General features: G+C 42.2%; 1 protein-coding gene across 2 annotated transcripts in view; it reads right to left on the minus strand.

Moving 5' to 3' along the window:
* LOC310789494 (uncharacterized protein) overlaps positions 1-4,670 on the minus strand; it is a 41,683-nt gene extending 37,013 nt beyond the window's left edge. For both annotated transcript variants that reach the window (XM_083651140.1, XM_083651139.1), the window contains exons 1-2: positions 4,568-4,670; positions 2,263-2,379 (exon numbers count right to left, since the gene is read on the minus strand). In XM_083651140.1, the coding sequence (XP_083507266.1) occupies positions 2,263-2,379; positions 4,568-4,635 (185 nt within the window). In that variant the 5' untranslated portion in view covers positions 4,636-4,670. The remainder of the gene's footprint in view (positions 1-2,262; positions 2,380-4,567) is intronic.
* Between the last annotated feature and the right edge of the window lie 12,544 nt (positions 4,671-17,214).

Consider the following 17,214-nt stretch of genomic DNA (forward strand, 5'->3'; position numbering starts at 1 on the left):
CATTAACCCCGAGGCACCGCGCATATGAAATTAACCCCGGAGGTGCCAGCTTATACGACATTAACCCCCGAGGCGCCAGCTCATACCACATTAACCCCAGAGGCACCGCTCATATGAAATTAACCCCGGAGGTGCCAGCTCATACAACATTAACCCCTGAGGCGTCGCTCATATGACATTAACCCCAGAGGTGCCAGCTCATACAACATTAACCCCCGAGGCGCCAGCTCATATGACATTAACCCGAGGTACCAGCTCATACAACATTAACCCCTGAGGCGCCGTGCATATGAAATTAACCCCAGAGGTGCCAGCTCATATGACATTAACCCCCGAGGCACCAGCTCATATGACATTAACCACTGAGCTACCAGCTCATACAACATTAAGGCGCCAGCTCATATGACATTAACCTCTGAGGTACCAGCTCATATGAAATTAACCCCAGATGTGCCAGCTCATACGACATCAACCCCTGAGGAGCCAGCTCATACAACATTAACCCCCGAGGTGCCAACTCACAGACACACAACGGGCCAACAAGAGTCCCACCAAACTAGGCTTGAAAGATGTGTAGCGGCCTGATAATCTAGTTATATTAAATTTATATGCATATTATATTAAGCATAATTGTGCCATGAACATGAGACTTAATGTCTATGTTGTCATTATTATCATATATAGTGGTTTTATATAGTGATAAGCAACCAAGTGAAGGATCAAATTGAAGTTACTGTCTTTTTGCTTGGCATCACCCCTTATTATTTTGCAGACAATGCAAAGCCAGAGTAAGGTAACTTCCAAATAAGGGTCAAAGGTCAAGTTTGAGCTAAAAACAATTATGTAGATAAATAACTACATTAAATGAACAAATAATTAACACATTTCCAGTTTTCTTCCTACAATACATTTGGCTGGACAACAACAAAACTTTAAAGTCATTTTTCTCAGTTCTACACTCTGGCGAGTTACCCCCTTTTAGCTTTGCAGGGCAGTGTAGCTGTTATGGTTTCTGAATTACAGCTAATTTACTGCAAGATTTTTCAAAACTCCATGCAAGTCAATGGGGGAAAAAATGGCGCTTAATGGCGAATAGCGCCCAAACCACTTGACCAAACCCTTAGAAAAGTCATAGCACACCTGTCCTCAATAAGCTGCATGTTTTGAGTTCGGGCATGTCTATGTGGCGCAGAAATTGTGGGAGTTATTACGTGCCAAAAAAGTGGCTGCTGCGCAGCAATGGGCGTGGCTGGGCAAGTTCCAAGGCTTTGAGCTATTATGACATCACAATTGCTCGAGTGACATCAGTGATGGCATCACAATTGCTTGACTGACTGATGACATCACAAATACAACCTAATTGCCATAGGTAATTAAGGCAATTAGGTTATACACAGGGCCAGAATTCAACGTTTTGATGCACTGTGGGCTCAATTTTTGACCGATCGAAAATCTGTTTTGATACTTTTGTGTAGGACAGTCTAACGATGCAGATGCTTAAGTTTGGTGTCGTTTGAAGAAAACATGTGCATGGGAGGAGTAGGGTTTAATTAGTTTTACAGTTTTTGCAGTTTTGCAGTCTTTAGACTTCATAATTGGTCATAGGTTGCATTGTACAAAAGTTTCTCCTCATTTGGGCGCACATTTCGGTGAAAGTTGCAAAGCCGTAGCACGTGTATGCCTGATTTTTTATGAATTTTTTAAGTTTTAAACTTTAGACGGTCGCTGTAGTGCCATTGGCCCCAAATTTGTCTCAAAGACGTTTGGCATGGGACTGGACCTTTGTGCAAAGTTTGGTTAGTTTTCATCCATGGGAAGTCGAACTTCCCGGGAGAAGAAAAATAATACAGGCAAATACAATAAGTGGCCCTGCCGCTTCGCTGGCCCGGCCACTAATAATAATACATCGGATTTATATAGCGCTTTTCCAAATGCTCAAAGACGCTTGATGTAACTCTTTCTCCACCCTGTGAAACTACCACCAATTAGAGCTTGAGCAAAGATCTCAACGCCCAGACGGATCTGGTAGCTGCTCAGTGACCAACAGCAGAAGGCTGTGGTTGTACTGAGCAGCTCTGGTATGAATATGTAACTTATGGATGTGAAGCAGAGCAATGCTGCAAAAGAAAATATGTTAAGGAAAAAAACTTCTGGAATCTGGATAGTTAATTGTAATAAAAGAAGAAACTAAATCAACAGAGTATCATGACTTCTTTCCTTGTTCAGTAGAATCAAATAAACTCATTTGTTTTCAGTTCTTACCTTTGCTCAGTAGGCTGCTGTCCATCTTTGAAACTCATAGGATGACTCATAGACCAGTCACTCTTCATGGACACACAGCTGGGTACAGGGGAGTCTGCTCTCTCCTGCTGGATCCTGCTAAGGATTGATAAAACAGGGTGATGGCAGTAAACATGTTAGAGAAGCAGGGTTTTGACCAGTAGGTTTGAATCCCAGTACCAACTTTGAAAGTCAGAGTGAATATGTAATAATAATAATAATTATAGCTGCTGCGCAGCAATGGGTTGTGGCCGGGCAAGTCTCAAGGCTTTGAGCTAGAGGTCTTCGGGTATGCCCGACCCCCCGAAACCCTTAGAAAAGTCATAGCACACCTGTCCTCAATAAGCCGCATGTTTTGAGTTCGGGCATGTCTATGTGGCGCAGAAATTGTGGGAGTTATTACGCGCCAAAAAAGTGGCTGCTGCGCAGCAATGGGTCATGGCTGAGCAAGTCTCAAGGCTTTTAGAAGGTACAGGTACTGAATACTGCTATAGCGCCCCCTAAAGGCGAAATGACACAATATTTCTCCTATAGGCTCAGAGTACATCCTTCCACACCTGGACCAAGGTTGGTTAGGATCGCACGTTGTGCTCCAGAGTTATGGCGATTCTTGTGAAATTGGCCCCACCCACAGAAGTTTGGAAGTCAATTATATCGCAACGGTGCGTTTTTTTCAAATACCATAAAACAGTGTTGTGCAGGACACTCATCACATGATGTGTGCTTTGGTTTGGTGAAGATTGGACAAAATTTCAAGGAGGAATCGCAAAAAAACAGTTTTGGACCAAATTCAAAATGGCGGAAAATCTAGTCAGACGGAAATGGGCGTGGCCTAGATGAGTAGATGCGGAAGGACCGAAGGAATCCAGGGAAAAAAGAAGTTTGATGATAGACCTTACGGTTCAAAAGTTATGGACCAGAATGTAAAGAGGGCTGTTATAGCTCCACCATCCGCTCAATTTGTGTAATTCTTTCGTGTATAGTAAAAGGCCCCTCTGTGCACCTCCCTACCAAGTTTCGTAGCTGTAGCTGTTATGGTTTTTGAATTACAGCTAATTTACTGCAAGATTTTTCAAAACTCCATGCAAGTCAATGGGGGGAAAAATGGCGCTTAATGGCGAATAGCGCCCAAACCACTTGACCAAACCCTTAGAAAAGTCATAGCACACCTGTCCTCAATAAGCTGCATGTTTTGAGTTCGGGCATGTCTATGTGGCGCAGAAATTGTGGGAGTTATTACGTGCCAAAAAAGTGGCTGCTGCGCAGCAATGGGCGTGGCTGGGCAAGTTCCAAGGCTTTGAGCTATTATGACATCACAATTGCTCGAGTGACATCAGTGATGGCATCACAATTGCTTGACTGACTGATGACATCACAAATACAACCTAATTGCCATAGGTAATTAAGGCAATTAGGTTATACACAGGGCCAGAATTCAACGTTTTGATGCACTGTGGGCTCAATTTTTGACCGATCGAAAATCTGTTTTGATACTTTTGTGTAGGACAGTCTAACGATGCAGATGCTTAAGTTTGGTGTCGTTTGAAGAAAACATGTGGGAGGAGTAGGGTTTAATTAGTTTTACAGTTTTTGCAGTTTTGCAGTCTTTAGACTTCATAATTGGCCATAGGTTGCATTGTACAAAAGTTTCTCCTCATTTGGGCGCACATTTCGGTGAAAGTTGCAAAGCCGTAGCACGTGTATGCCTGATTTTTTATGAATTTTTTAAGTTTTAAACTTTAGACGGTCGCTGTAGTGCCATTGGCCCCAAATTTGTCTCAAAGACGTTTGGCATGGGACTGGACCTTTGTGCAAAGTTTGGTTAGTTTTCATCCATGGGAAGTCGAACTTCCCGGGAGAAGAAAAATAATACAGGCAAATACAATAAGTGGCCCTGCCGCTTCGCTGGCCCGGCCACTAATAATAATACATCGGATTTATATAGCGCTTTTCCAAATGCTCAAAGACGCTTGATGTAACTCTTTCTCCACCCTGTGAAACTACCACCAATTAGAGCTTGAGCAAAGATCTCAACGCCCAGACGGATCTGGTAGCTGCTCAGTGACCAACAGCAGAAGGCTGTGGTTGTACTGAGCAGCTCTGGTATGAATATGTAACTTATGGATGTGAAGCAGAGCAATGCTGCAAAAGAAAATATGTTAAGGAAAAAAACTTCTGGAATCTGGATAGTTAATTGTAATAAAAGAAGAAACTAAATCAACAGAGTATCATGACTTCTTTCCTTGTTCAGTAGAATCAAATAAACTCATTTGTTTTCAGTTCTTACCTTTGCTCAGTAGGCTGCTGTCCATCTTTGAAACTCATAGGATGACTCATAGACCAGTCACTCTTCATGGACACACAGCTGGGTACAGGGGAGTCTGCTCTCTCCTGCTGGATCCTGCTAAGGATTGATAAAACAGGGTGATGGCAGTAAACATGTTAGAGAAGCAGGGTTTTGACCAGTAGGTTTGAATCCCAGTACCAACTTTGAAAGTCAGAGTGAATATGTAATAATAATAATAATTATAGCTGCTGCGCAGCAATGGGTTGTGGCCGGGCAAGTCTCAAGGCTTTGAGCTAGAGGTCTTCGGGTATGCCCGACCCCCCGAAACCCTTAGAAAAGTCATAGCACACCTGTCCTCAATAAGCCGCATGTTTTGAGTTCGGGCATGTCTATGTGGCGCAGAAATTGTGGGAGTTATTACGCGCCAAAAAAGTGGCTGCTGCGCAGCAATGGGTCATGGCTGAGCAAGTCTCAAGGCTTTTAGAAGGTACAGGTACTGAATGCTGCTATAGCGCCCCCTAAAGGCGAAATGACACAATATTTCTCCTATAGGCTCAGAGTACATCCTTCCACACCTGGACCAAGGTTGGTTAGGATCGCACGTTGTGCTCCAGAGTTATGGCGATTCTTGTGAAATTGGCCCCACCCACAGAAGTTTGGAAGTCAATTATATCGCAACGGTGCGTTTTTTTCAAATACCATAAAACAGTGTTGTGCAGGACACTCATCACATGATGTGTGCTTTGGTTTGGTGAAGATTGGACAAAATTTCAAGGAGGAATCGCAAAAAAACAGTTTTGGACCAAATTCAAAATGGCGGAAAATCTAGTCAGACGGAAATGGGCGTGGCCTAGATGAGTAGATGCGGAAGGACCGAAGGAATCCAGGGAAAAAAGAAGTTTGATGATAGACCTTACGGTTCAAAAGTTATGGACCAGAATGTAAAGAGGGCTGTTATAGCTCCACCATCCGCTCAATTTGTGTAATTCTTTCGTGTATAGTAAAAGGCCCCTCTGTGCACCTCCCTACCAAGTTTCGTAGCTGTAGCTGTTATGGTTTTTGAATTACAGCTAATTTACTGCAAGATTTTTCAAAACTCCATGCAAGTCAATGGGGGGAAAAATGGCGCTTAATGGCGAATAGCGCCCAAACCACTTGACCAAACCCTTAGAAAAGTCATAGCACACCTGTCCTCAATAAGCTGCATGTTTTGAGTTCGGGCATGTCTATGTGGCGCAGAAATTGTGGGAGTTATTACGTGCCAAAAAAGTGGCTGCTGCGCAGCAATGGGCGTGGCTGGGCAAGTTCCAAGGCTTTGAGCTATTATGACATCACAATTGCTCGAGTGACATCAGTGATGGCATCACAATTGCTTGACTGACTGATGACATCACAAATACAACCTAATTGCCATAGGTAATTAAGGCAATTAGGTTATACACAGGGCCAGAATTCAACGTTTTGATGCACTGTGGGCTCAATTTTTGACCGATCGAAAATCTGTTTTGATACTTTTGTGTAGGACAGTCTAACGATGCAGATGCTTAAGTTTGGTGTCGTTTGAAGAAAACATGTGGGAGGAGTAGGGTTTAATTAGTTTTACAGTTTTTGCAGTTTTGCAGTCTTTAGACTTCATAATTGGCCATAGGTTGCATTGTACAAAAGTTTCTCCTCATTTGGGCGCACATTTCGGTGAAAGTTGCAAAGCCGTAGCACGTGTATGCCTGATTTTTTATGAATTTTTTAAGTTTTAAACTTTAGACGGTCGCTGTAGTGCCATTGGCCCCAAATTTGTCTCAAAGACGTTTGGCATGGGACTGGACCTTTGTGCAAAGTTTGGTTAGTTTTCATCCATGGGAAGTCGAACTTCCCGGGAGAAGAAAAATAATACAGGCAAATACAATAAGTGGCCCTGCCGCTTCGCTGGCCCGGCCACTAATAATAATACATCGGATTTATATAGCGCTTTTCCAAATGCTCAAAGACGCTTGATGTAACTCTTTCTCCACCCTGTGAAACTACCACCAATTAGAGCTTGAGCAAAGATCTCAACGCCCAGACGGATCTGGTAGCTGCTCAGTGACCAACAGCAGAAGGCTGTGGTTGTACTGAGCAGCTCTGGTATGAATATGTAACTTATGGATGTGAAGCAGAGCAATGCTGCAAAAGAAAATATGTTAAGGAAAAAAACTTCTGGAATCTGGATAGTTAATTGTAATAAAAGAAGAAACTAAATCAACAGAGTATCATGACTTCTTTCCTTGTTCAGTAGAATCAAATAAACTCATTTGTTTTCAGTTCTTACCTTTGCTCAGTAGGCTGCTGTCCATCTTTGAAACTCATAGGATGACTCATAGACCAGTCACTCTTCATGGACACACAGCTGGGTACAGGGGAGTCTGCTCTCTCCTGCTGGATCCTGCTAAGGATTGATAAAACAGGGTGATGGCAGTAAACATGTTAGAGAAGCAGGGTTTTGACCAGTAGGTTTGAATCCCAGTACCAACTTTGAAAGTCAGAGTGAATATGTAATAATAATAATAATTATAGCTGCTGCGCAGCAATGGGTTGTGGCCGGGCAAGTCTCAAGGCTTTGAGCTAGAGGTCTTCGGGTATGCCCGACCCCCCGAAACCCTTAGAAAAGTCATAGCACACCTGTCCTCAATAAGCCGCATGTTTTGAGTTCGGGCATGTCTATGTGGCGCAGAAATTGTGGGAGTTATTACGCGCCAAAAAAGTGGCTGCTGCGCAGCAATGGGTCATGGCTGAGCAAGTCTCAAGGCTTTTAGAAGGTACAGGTACTGAATGCTGCTATAGCGCCCCCTAAAGGCGAAATGACACAATATTTCTCCTATAGGCTCAGAGTACATCCTTCCACACCTGGACCAAGGTTGGTTAGGATCGCACGTTGTGCTCCAGAGTTATGGCGATTCTTGTGAAATTGGCCCCACCCACAGAAGTTTGGAAGTCAATTATATCGCAACGGTGCGTTTTTTTCAAATACCATAAAACAGTGTTGTGCAGGACACTCATCACATGATGTGTGCTTTGGTTTGGTGAAGATTGGACAAAATTTCAAGGAGGAATCGCAAAAAAACAGTTTTGGACCAAATTCAAAATGGCGGAAAATCTAGTCAGACGGAAATGGGCGTGGCCTAGATGAGTAGATGCGGAAGGACCGAAGGAATCCAGGGAAAAAAGAAGTTTGATGATAGACCTTACGGTTCAAAAGTTATGGACCAGAATGTAAAGAGGGCTGTTATAGCTCCACCATCCGCTCAATTTGTGTAATTCTTTCGTGTATAGTAAAAGGCCCCTCTGTGCACCTCCCTACCAAGTTTCGTAGCTGTAGCTGTTATGGTTTTTGAATTACAGCTAATTTACTGCAAGATTTTTCAAAACTCCATGCAAGTCAATGGGGGGAAAAATGGCGCTTAATGGCGAATAGCGCCCAAACCACTTGACCAAACCCTTAGAAAAGTCATAGCACACCTGTCCTCAATAAGCTGCATGTTTTGAGTTCGGGCATGTCTATGTGGCGCAGAAATTGTGGGAGTTATTACGTGCCAAAAAAGTGGCTGCTGCGCAGCAATGGGCGTGGCTGGGCAAGTTCCAAGGCTTTGAGCTATTATGACATCACAATTGCTCGAGTGACATCAGTGATGGCATCACAATTGCTTGACTGACTGATGACATCACAAATACAACCTAATTGCCATAGGTAATTAAGGCAATTAGGTTATACACAGGGCCAGAATTCAACGTTTTGATGCACTGTGGGCTCAATTTTTGACCGATCGAAAATCTGTTTTGATACTTTTGTGTAGGACAGTCTAACGATGCAGATGCTTAAGTTTGGTGTCGTTTGAAGAAAACATGTGGGAGGAGTAGGGTTTAATTAGTTTTACAGTTTTTGCAGTTTTGCAGTCTTTAGACTTCATAATTGGCCATAGGTTGCATTGTACAAAAGTTTCTCCTCATTTGGGCGCACATTTCGGTGAAAGTTGCAAAGCCGTAGCACGTGTATGCCTGATTTTTTATGAATTTTTTAAGTTTTAAACTTTAGACGGTCGCTGTAGTGCCATTGGCCCCAAATTTGTCTCAAAGACGTTTGGCATGGGACTGGACCTTTGTGCAAAGTTTGGTTAGTTTTCATCCATGGGAAGTCGAACTTCCCGGGAGAAGAAAAATAATACAGGCAAATACAATAAGTGGCCCTGCCGCTTCGCTGGCCCGGCTACTAATAATAATACATCGGATTTATATAGCGCTTTTCCAAATGCTCAAAGACGCTTGATGTAACTCTTTCTCCACCCTGTGAAACTACCACCAATTAGAGCTTGAGCAAAGATCTCAACGCCCAGACGGATCTGGTAGCTGCTCAGTGACCAACAGCAGAAGGCTGTGGTTGTACTGAGCAGCTCTGGTATGAATATGTAACTTATGGATGTGAAGCAGAGCAATGCTGCAAAAGAAAATATGTTAAGGAAAAAAACTTCTGGAATCTGGATAGTTAATTGTAATAAAATAAGAAACTAAATCAACAGAGTATCATGACTTCTTTCCTTGTTCAGTAGAATCAAATAAACTAATTTGTTTTCAGTTCTTACCTTTGCTCAGTAGGCTGCTGTCCATCTTTGAAACTCATAGGATGACTCATAGACCAGTCACTCTTCATGGACACACAGCTGGGTACAGGGGAGTCTGCTCTCTCCTGCTGGATCCTGCTAAGGATTGATAAAACAGGGTGGTGGCAGTAAACATGTTAGAGAAGCAGGGTTTTGACCAGTAGGTTGCCGGTTTGAATCCCAGTACCAACTTTGAAAGTCAGAGTGAATATGTAACGCTTTCTCCACCCTGTGCAACTACCACCAATTAGACCTTGAGCAAAGATCTCAACCCAAAGACTGTTCTAATAATAATAATTAATTTTAATTATAAAGCGCTTTTCAATGACCCAAAGATGCTGACACAGTATGAGTACATAGAAAACAAGATCACAACAGGCAACAGATACAAGTAACAATGAAGACATCGATCAGGGATATATGGAAACAGAGGGGAGGGAGGGAGAGTGAGGTAGGGACAGGGGCCAGACAGAAGAGAGGGAGGTGGAAAAAGGGGAGGAGGCGAGGTAGGAAGAGGGAGTTAAGGCTAGGGGAGGTTGTAAGCTTGGGAGAACAGGTAGGTTTTGAAGTATTCCTTCAGAAAATGTAGTTGTCATAGACTGTGTTGCATAGTTGATTGCTCTATTGCTGACAAAAATGTGTTATTGTAAGTCGCTTTGGATAAAAGCATGTGCCAAATGACGTAATGTAATGTAATGTAATGTAAGTAAACCTGTTAGAGAAGCAGGGTTTTGACCAGTAGGTTGCCGGTTTGAATCCCAGTACTAACTAACTCAAGTAACTCAAGAATGATCCATAGACCAATCACTCTTCATGGGCACACAGGTAGGTACAGGAGAGTCTGCTCTCTCCTGCTGGACTGGTCTTCAACAAAACAGAGACAGACAGAGCTTTGACTCTGGATAATGAAGGGTTAATGATGTCACTGCTGAGCTGTAATGATGTCACTGTTGAGATGTAATGATGTCACTGCTGAGCTGTAATGATGTCACTGCTGAGCTGTAATGTCACTGCTGAGCTGTAATAATGTCACTGCTGAGCTGTAATGTCACTGCTGAGCTGTAATTATGTCACTGCTGAGCTGTAATAATGTCACTGCTGAGCTGTAATGTCACTGCTGAGTTGTAATGATGTCACTGCTGAGCTGTAATAATGTCACTGCTAGGTGGAATGTTTCCTTTTTCTTCAAGCCACGAGTTGATGCTGTGTGAATCATTCAGCCCACCTTAAATATAGTTAAGGTGGAATGTTTCCTTTTCTTCAAACTGCGAGTTGATGCTGTGTGAATAATTCAGCCCACCTTAAATATAGGACGAATGACAACGTTGCCAAGTTTCAATCGTTTTATTCGCTCGACATGCACACACACACTGACACACACAAAACACCCCATGGACAAGTATGGGAACGCCGTTCCCCCGCGTTCTACGGGCACTATGGTCACTGCTGAGCTGTAATGTCACTAATGAGCTGTAATGATGTCACTACTGAGCTGTAATGATGTCACTGCTGAGCTGTAATGTCACTAATGAGCTGTAATGATGTCACTACTGAGCTGTAATGATGTCACTGCTGAGCTGTAATGTCACTGATGAGCTGTAATGATGTCACTACTGAGCTGTAATGTCACTGATGAGCTGTAATGATGTCACTACTGAGCTGTAATGACTTCACTGCTGAGCTGTAATGATGTCACTGCTGAGCTGTAATGATGTCACTGCTGTGCTGTAATGATGTCACTACTGAGCTGTACTGATGTCACTGCTGAGCTGTAATAATGTCACTGCTGAGCTGTAATGATGTCACTGCTGAGCTGTAATGATGTCACTACTGAGCTGTACTGATGTCACTGCTGAGCTGTGATGATGTCACTGCTGAGCTGTAATGATGTCACTGCTGAGCTGTGAGATAGAGAACAGTCATGGACAGTTATCTCATCTTACCTCTTAGCTTTGGTCCGGCTGTCATGTTCCTCAGACAGAGAGAGCCCCTCCTCTCTCTCCTCACGCTGACTCATAGTGGAGCCAACAACACCTTCACACAAACACACCAACATGCTGTTAGCTGCACTCAGTCATTACTACAAGCTTTTATTACTGGATAGAGCTACAAAAACATACACAGCTAAATTCAACTAGCTAATAGGTATTTCTCGGCCTGGGCTCCACTTCTCATATCTTTGTGGGTGTGGGACTGGGGACTGGGGTGGAGGGTGTCGGGGTAGGTCAGAGTGGTTTAGGTTAGGCTGCAGATTAGCCGTGATCGTATAGTGTTCAGGCTAAGATTAGACTAGATTAGAGTAGGTCAGGACAGGGCAGACTAGGCAGTAGATTAGTTAGATTTCTTCTGTGCTAGTTAGTTCTGGTTAAGGTTAGAAGTCAGAATGTCTAGAGATGTTGCTCATTTGGCAAGGCCGTTCCGCTGACTGATTGAGTAGCAGCTTTGTGCCGTAGGGCGATAATCCAGTACTGTCGTTTGTCATCTATTCAGTGGCATCATATCACCAGGTAATTATAATATATGATAATATGATGAGTACTACGTTTTAATTTTGCTTATATGACCCATATTGTGATATACGTCTGTAAACATTTGATATGAGGGTGAGGTGAGGCCATGTCCTCATAACTTCACTATTAAAGTCTATAAACATCTTTCTGATCGCAAACCAGTCTAACCAGGTCTGAGCAGGTCTGAGCAGGTACCCTCTGAGGCAGAGAAATGACAGATGAGGTGATGTAGTTCTGCTGTGTTGTAGTGTTTTGTTCACAGTGTATCAACAGAAACACAACATGTATCTGAGCTTACAGACTAGTTCTGACACATCCTGCATATTTCACCAATGCAGAGAACTGAGATTACAACATAACTAGAGTTTATCAGGCTTCCACTACAAGTCACAAATAAAACAGTGTTCTTTATGGCCACAACGAGAACAAATGTTGGATATTATGACATTATGAACGCCATCTGCAAATAGCAGATTCATGATTTGAAAGACTTTAATGTCAGCTATGTATTTATCTAATATGTGTTTGCCAGTGTTTTCCTACACTGGCAGACACATAGCCAGGGGCAAGGGCAAAAATGCCCCAAAGAAATATCAGATTAATTCACCTAAAAAACATGATCCAGGGGCAAAAATTGCGCCCAATATTTTGATAATTTTATTTTCATTCAATACATTTAATTTCCATCTGTAAGACACTCAGCACCTGCAAGCTGGATGCCAGAAGACAACGATGAAGAACACAGACAAACAGTGCTGTTGTTCTCACTACACTTTAGGCAACTTTATGCACTAATTCCAATTTTATAAAGTGCCCATAAAATGTTGTTAATGCCCCCAATCTTTAGACCATGGGGGCAAAAGTTGCCCCCAAAATATATTTTAAATTTCCTAAACTGTGTTTCCCTCCATTTAAGCAGGAAGTCTTATCTTATTGAGATACAGAAAATATCCTTTTTCAAGAGAGACCTGCTACCAACAGAACAGGTCTATAAAGACAGAAGTTCATTAACACGTTGCCAGACAACAAACAATCAGACAAAGACAAATCTAGTCACCATTACCTTGGAAGATGTATTCCTGGTAAATTCACACCATCCAGATCAAGTCAGAGATGTTCTGCCTTCATCGAGAGAGAGAGAGGGAGGGAGGGAGGGAGGGAGAGAGAGAGGGAGGGAGGGAGAGAGAGAGAGAGGGAGGGAGAGAGGGAGAGAGAGAAGACGGATGCTGCTTATTCTCCTCTGTCAGTTCTGTGTTCATTTGATATGAGGGTGCGGCCTCATAACTTCAGGGTAAACAAGTCTATAGTCTGACATCAAGTGGTCTAACAGGTCTGAGGCAGAGTAACCACAGTTCAGGTGATGGAGTGGAGTACTACCATCTGTCCACTAGATGGAGACATTAACCACATCATCTACAGTGAAGTAAACAGCAGAGCAGCACTCACACAGATGTAATGCATGGAGGAGTAATTTATATGGTTTTAAAATTCAATGACAGAGTGAGAATGAGAGTCTACATCTCAAATCTGTCTGACGTCACAGTCTGCAATATCAAAAAGGTTTCTGACTGACTGAAGAGCAACATGTGACAAGAAGTTAACTCTTCTATTTCACTATAGCAAGAGATGATACTGTGATTACATTGTTTTACTTTGCACTTTATTTTGTCATTTATTGTATTTGAACATAGTGCTTCATGGTGTTGGTTGTAATAACTTACTACTACTCTACTCCTCATTTCTTAGGCCTAAGCAGAACACCAGTGAAAGCTAGTTAAGTGAGTAAATATAAAATATTAACAAATAGTTTCCACAATATCGTTGATGAAGCATATTTAATGTGTCGACTTGTGTTTTTGCTCATAAAGTGTCAAAACAAAGAATCCTACTCAGGCCTTATGCTCCTGAAGGGAATTGTTGCAGTTTTTCTCTCAAACCTGCAGGCAGAAAGCAACACAACAAAACTACTTTTAGACGATTTGAAGTGAACATTAACACCACTAAAACTATCATGTTGTAAAAGAGCGTTGAGCTGTTTTGATAATCTGGAGTTTTCAAACAGACAAAACTTTAACAGCTGAGATTTCCTCTTCTTAGTCTAAATAAGCAAATAACAGTCTCATTAAAGAGTCAGTACAGTAAAATTGTCAGTAAAGTGCTGTTACAATACCTTTAGCTGGAGAAAATAATCTGCGCCACACCGAACAAGGAAATAATGAACTTGGAGGGCGGAGAGAGAGAGAGATAGAGAGGGGAGGGGGAGGTGGAGGGAGAGAGAGAGAGAGGGAGAAAGCGAGAGAGAGAGAGAGAGGGAGAGAGAGGGGGGGGGGGGGGAGAGAGAGAGAGAGAGAGAGAGAGAGGGAGAGAGGGAGGAGCTGAACCTGTTAGACAGGTGTAATTTTCTCACTTACAGAAAAGAGACAGCAAACTCACATCAACAGCCACTTCAGACTGATTGATTGATTCTTTATTGCAGACTCAGGGGAATCCATATCACAGTACAGAACAACAACACAATAGATAAAAAGAATAATAATATAGAAAGAAATATACAATAAAAAGAGTTCCACCATATTCAGTTTCGAACATACAGACAAGTTCGCCAATGGTTCCACAGTCTGGAGGAGAACCTGACAGAACTACGTATCGTGTTAGTGATGACATTAATGATGTAATTTACTGACTCAGATACCCTACACATGAATTTATACATAAGATTGCATAGCACAGCAGAGCAGGTGGGAACCCCAACACTGACAAACATTTGGCTTGCACTGGAGCTTCTTGGAGCTCTCAGAAGCAGCCTCATACAGTCATTGTATGCCACTGTCAATCGTCTGATACTGGCCTGCTTGTAGCGGCAGCACAGGTGGGCGGTGTACAGGGGTGTACAGAAGGATTTAAAAAGTGAGATCTTCACCGGTACTGAGCACATGCTAAATTTTCTACACAGCATGTTTCCTTGTGCATACAGCATCCGACGCTGTCTAAATATATCCTTGTCATCAGAGAGGTCATTCGAGATGATGTGGCCCAAATATTTAATCTCACTGCAGACACTAAGGATAGAGCCAGAGAGATAAAAGTCAGGAAAGGTTAAATGTCTGTCTTCCCTGCTACGGACAATCATAATCTTGCTCTTTTTTGCATTATATTTAATGTCAAAGTCAGCACCGTACTGTGAGCATGCACTCAGCAGCTGTTGAAGGCCAGCACTATATGGACTAAAGATGACCAAATCATCTGCGTACATAAGGTGATTAATTAGCAGGTTTCCAACCCTACACCCTGTACCACAAGCATTTAATTCCGTAGATAAATCATCCATATAGACGTTAAAAAGAAAAGGGGATAAAATCCCGCCCTGCCTGACGCCATTGTTTACCCCAAAGGGAGCAGAGGTTGACCTCCCCCATTTTACTCTCATCGTCTGGTGAGCATACCAGAAGACTAGGATTCTGACTAGAAAATTAGGGACCCCTCTTTGCGATAATTTATAAAAAAGTTTCTCATGATTAATGCGATCAAAAGCTCTCGATGCATCAATAAAACACATAAACATAGTAGAATTGTGTCCATTATATTTATCTAAAATTTCTTTAAGAGCAAAAATACACATGTCTGTGCCATGCTTACGTTTAAAGCCAAATTGGTTATCTGTAGACACAATGTATTTCTCAAATCTACTAAGAATAACTGTTTCCAAAACTTTGGACAAGACGCTGGCCAAGGCTATGGGCCTATAGTTATCTGAGCTGCTCAGCTTGCCTACTTTGTCTTTGATGACTGGCACTAACACCACAGAGAGCATAGATTTAGGTAAAATCCCATGAACAAAGAAGCCTGTAAAGCACATTGAGATATTGAGTCAGCTTGAACCACAAGCAACAAAAGAGTTTCCTTTTGAAATGTTGTAGCCTATTCAGCATTTATTTGGGGGGGGATTTGCCTGAAAATGTGGTGTTCGTGCGTGTGTGCGCGCGCGCGAGCGAGCGTGCGTGCGTGTGTGCGTGTGATGTTGAGTAGTTGAGAATGTGGTTCCTGACCTGAAATGGACAATGAGACAAAACCACTTAGGCATTAACGCTACATTCTAACATCTAACACTATTTGACAACCAAACTGCAGCTTAAACCCGTTGAGTCGGGTTTAAAGGTATAGGCTACTATGCAACTTTTTAGGGCCCTTCAAATGTAAACAAATGTTTTTATTCGTTTATCCTTTCTTACATTTTACAGTATCGTTTAGCTCTGAGTCTGACAGAGCTCTTGATACATTAAAGGAACACTCCGCCCATTTTCAACCAGCTTTGTATCATTAGAACATCAGTAGTATATCAGAAAACTGTAAACGGTTTTGAAGTCTGTCATTTAATTTGACAGTTATTGAGTGTTAAAGTGTGGACCAGTGACATCAATGGTCCACACTAACTCAAATTAATAACTCATTAACTCAAATCAACTCTCAATAACTGTCAGGCTTGTGTTTTGAGTTATGGTGCAAAAATAACAATTAAAAGAGTACATTGTCCATCTATCTACTCTTCAAGAATATGACGAAGATGTAGGCTAAAAAATAAAACATTTGAAGAGCCCTAAAAAAGTTGCATACCTCAAAAGTTAGCGTTGCACGTTGGCGCCTCCAAGTGGCAGCGAGAGGCAACTGATTGAAAACTTGGAACTTCATTAGTGAGAAATCGTGTGAGGCGTCAGTAAACAGGCCTGTGGTGATGCTTTATATCAGAGGGAACCAAAGGGAAGAGAGTGGAACAAGATGAGTTTAGAAACAGGAAACAGGATAACTACAGTAAGGACAGCTCGTGTAGCCGACTGCTTCAGCTGGAACGGTTGTTGCTCCTAGACCAGCAGGTTGTTGTGATTAGCTTCTCTTCCCCAGGCTTAAAACGGACAGAAAGAAACAAACCACATTTTCAAATGATCTTTTATAGTAACAAAAAATTAACAAACAAGTTACCCTATCAAAGATGCATGTATTCAATTACCATCCAACAAAAACAGAAACAAATTTCACTGATCTGAAATCTATTGTAGTGACTTCATTTAACCAAAAGGTGGCGACAAAACCCCTCCCCACTCCATCACAAACACTCTTTCCTGCCCTCATTCTTCCACCACCACCACCTTCTCTCTGTCAGTTTGCCTGCTGGAAGTCTTTTGCTGACAGACCTGAAGAGCACAGAAGGCCCGCTCTCTTGGCTCTGTGACGCGATGATAATGCATCCATTTAACATCAATTTATTCCATTGTTAAATTGTAAAAACGTAGACTACAACATCTTTGTCCTATTTTATTCTCTTTCAAATTGTATTGTATTGTCTGCCACACACTTAACATTCTCAACAGACAAAACACTGAACACATTTTCAATTGAAAATTCCATACTTTCTCCAGACCTTGACTTGTTTAGAAGATTTTGTCTGGTGTTCAATATGATTTACACAGACAGACATCTTGCCCCTGCTAACTAGAGGTCATATTACTGTATAGAT

This window comes from Poromitra crassiceps (assembly GCF_964638095.1).
Source record: "Poromitra crassiceps genome assembly, chromosome: 14".
In the NCBI taxonomy this organism is placed as follows: Eukaryota; Metazoa; Chordata; class Actinopteri; order Beryciformes; family Melamphaidae; genus Poromitra; species Poromitra crassiceps.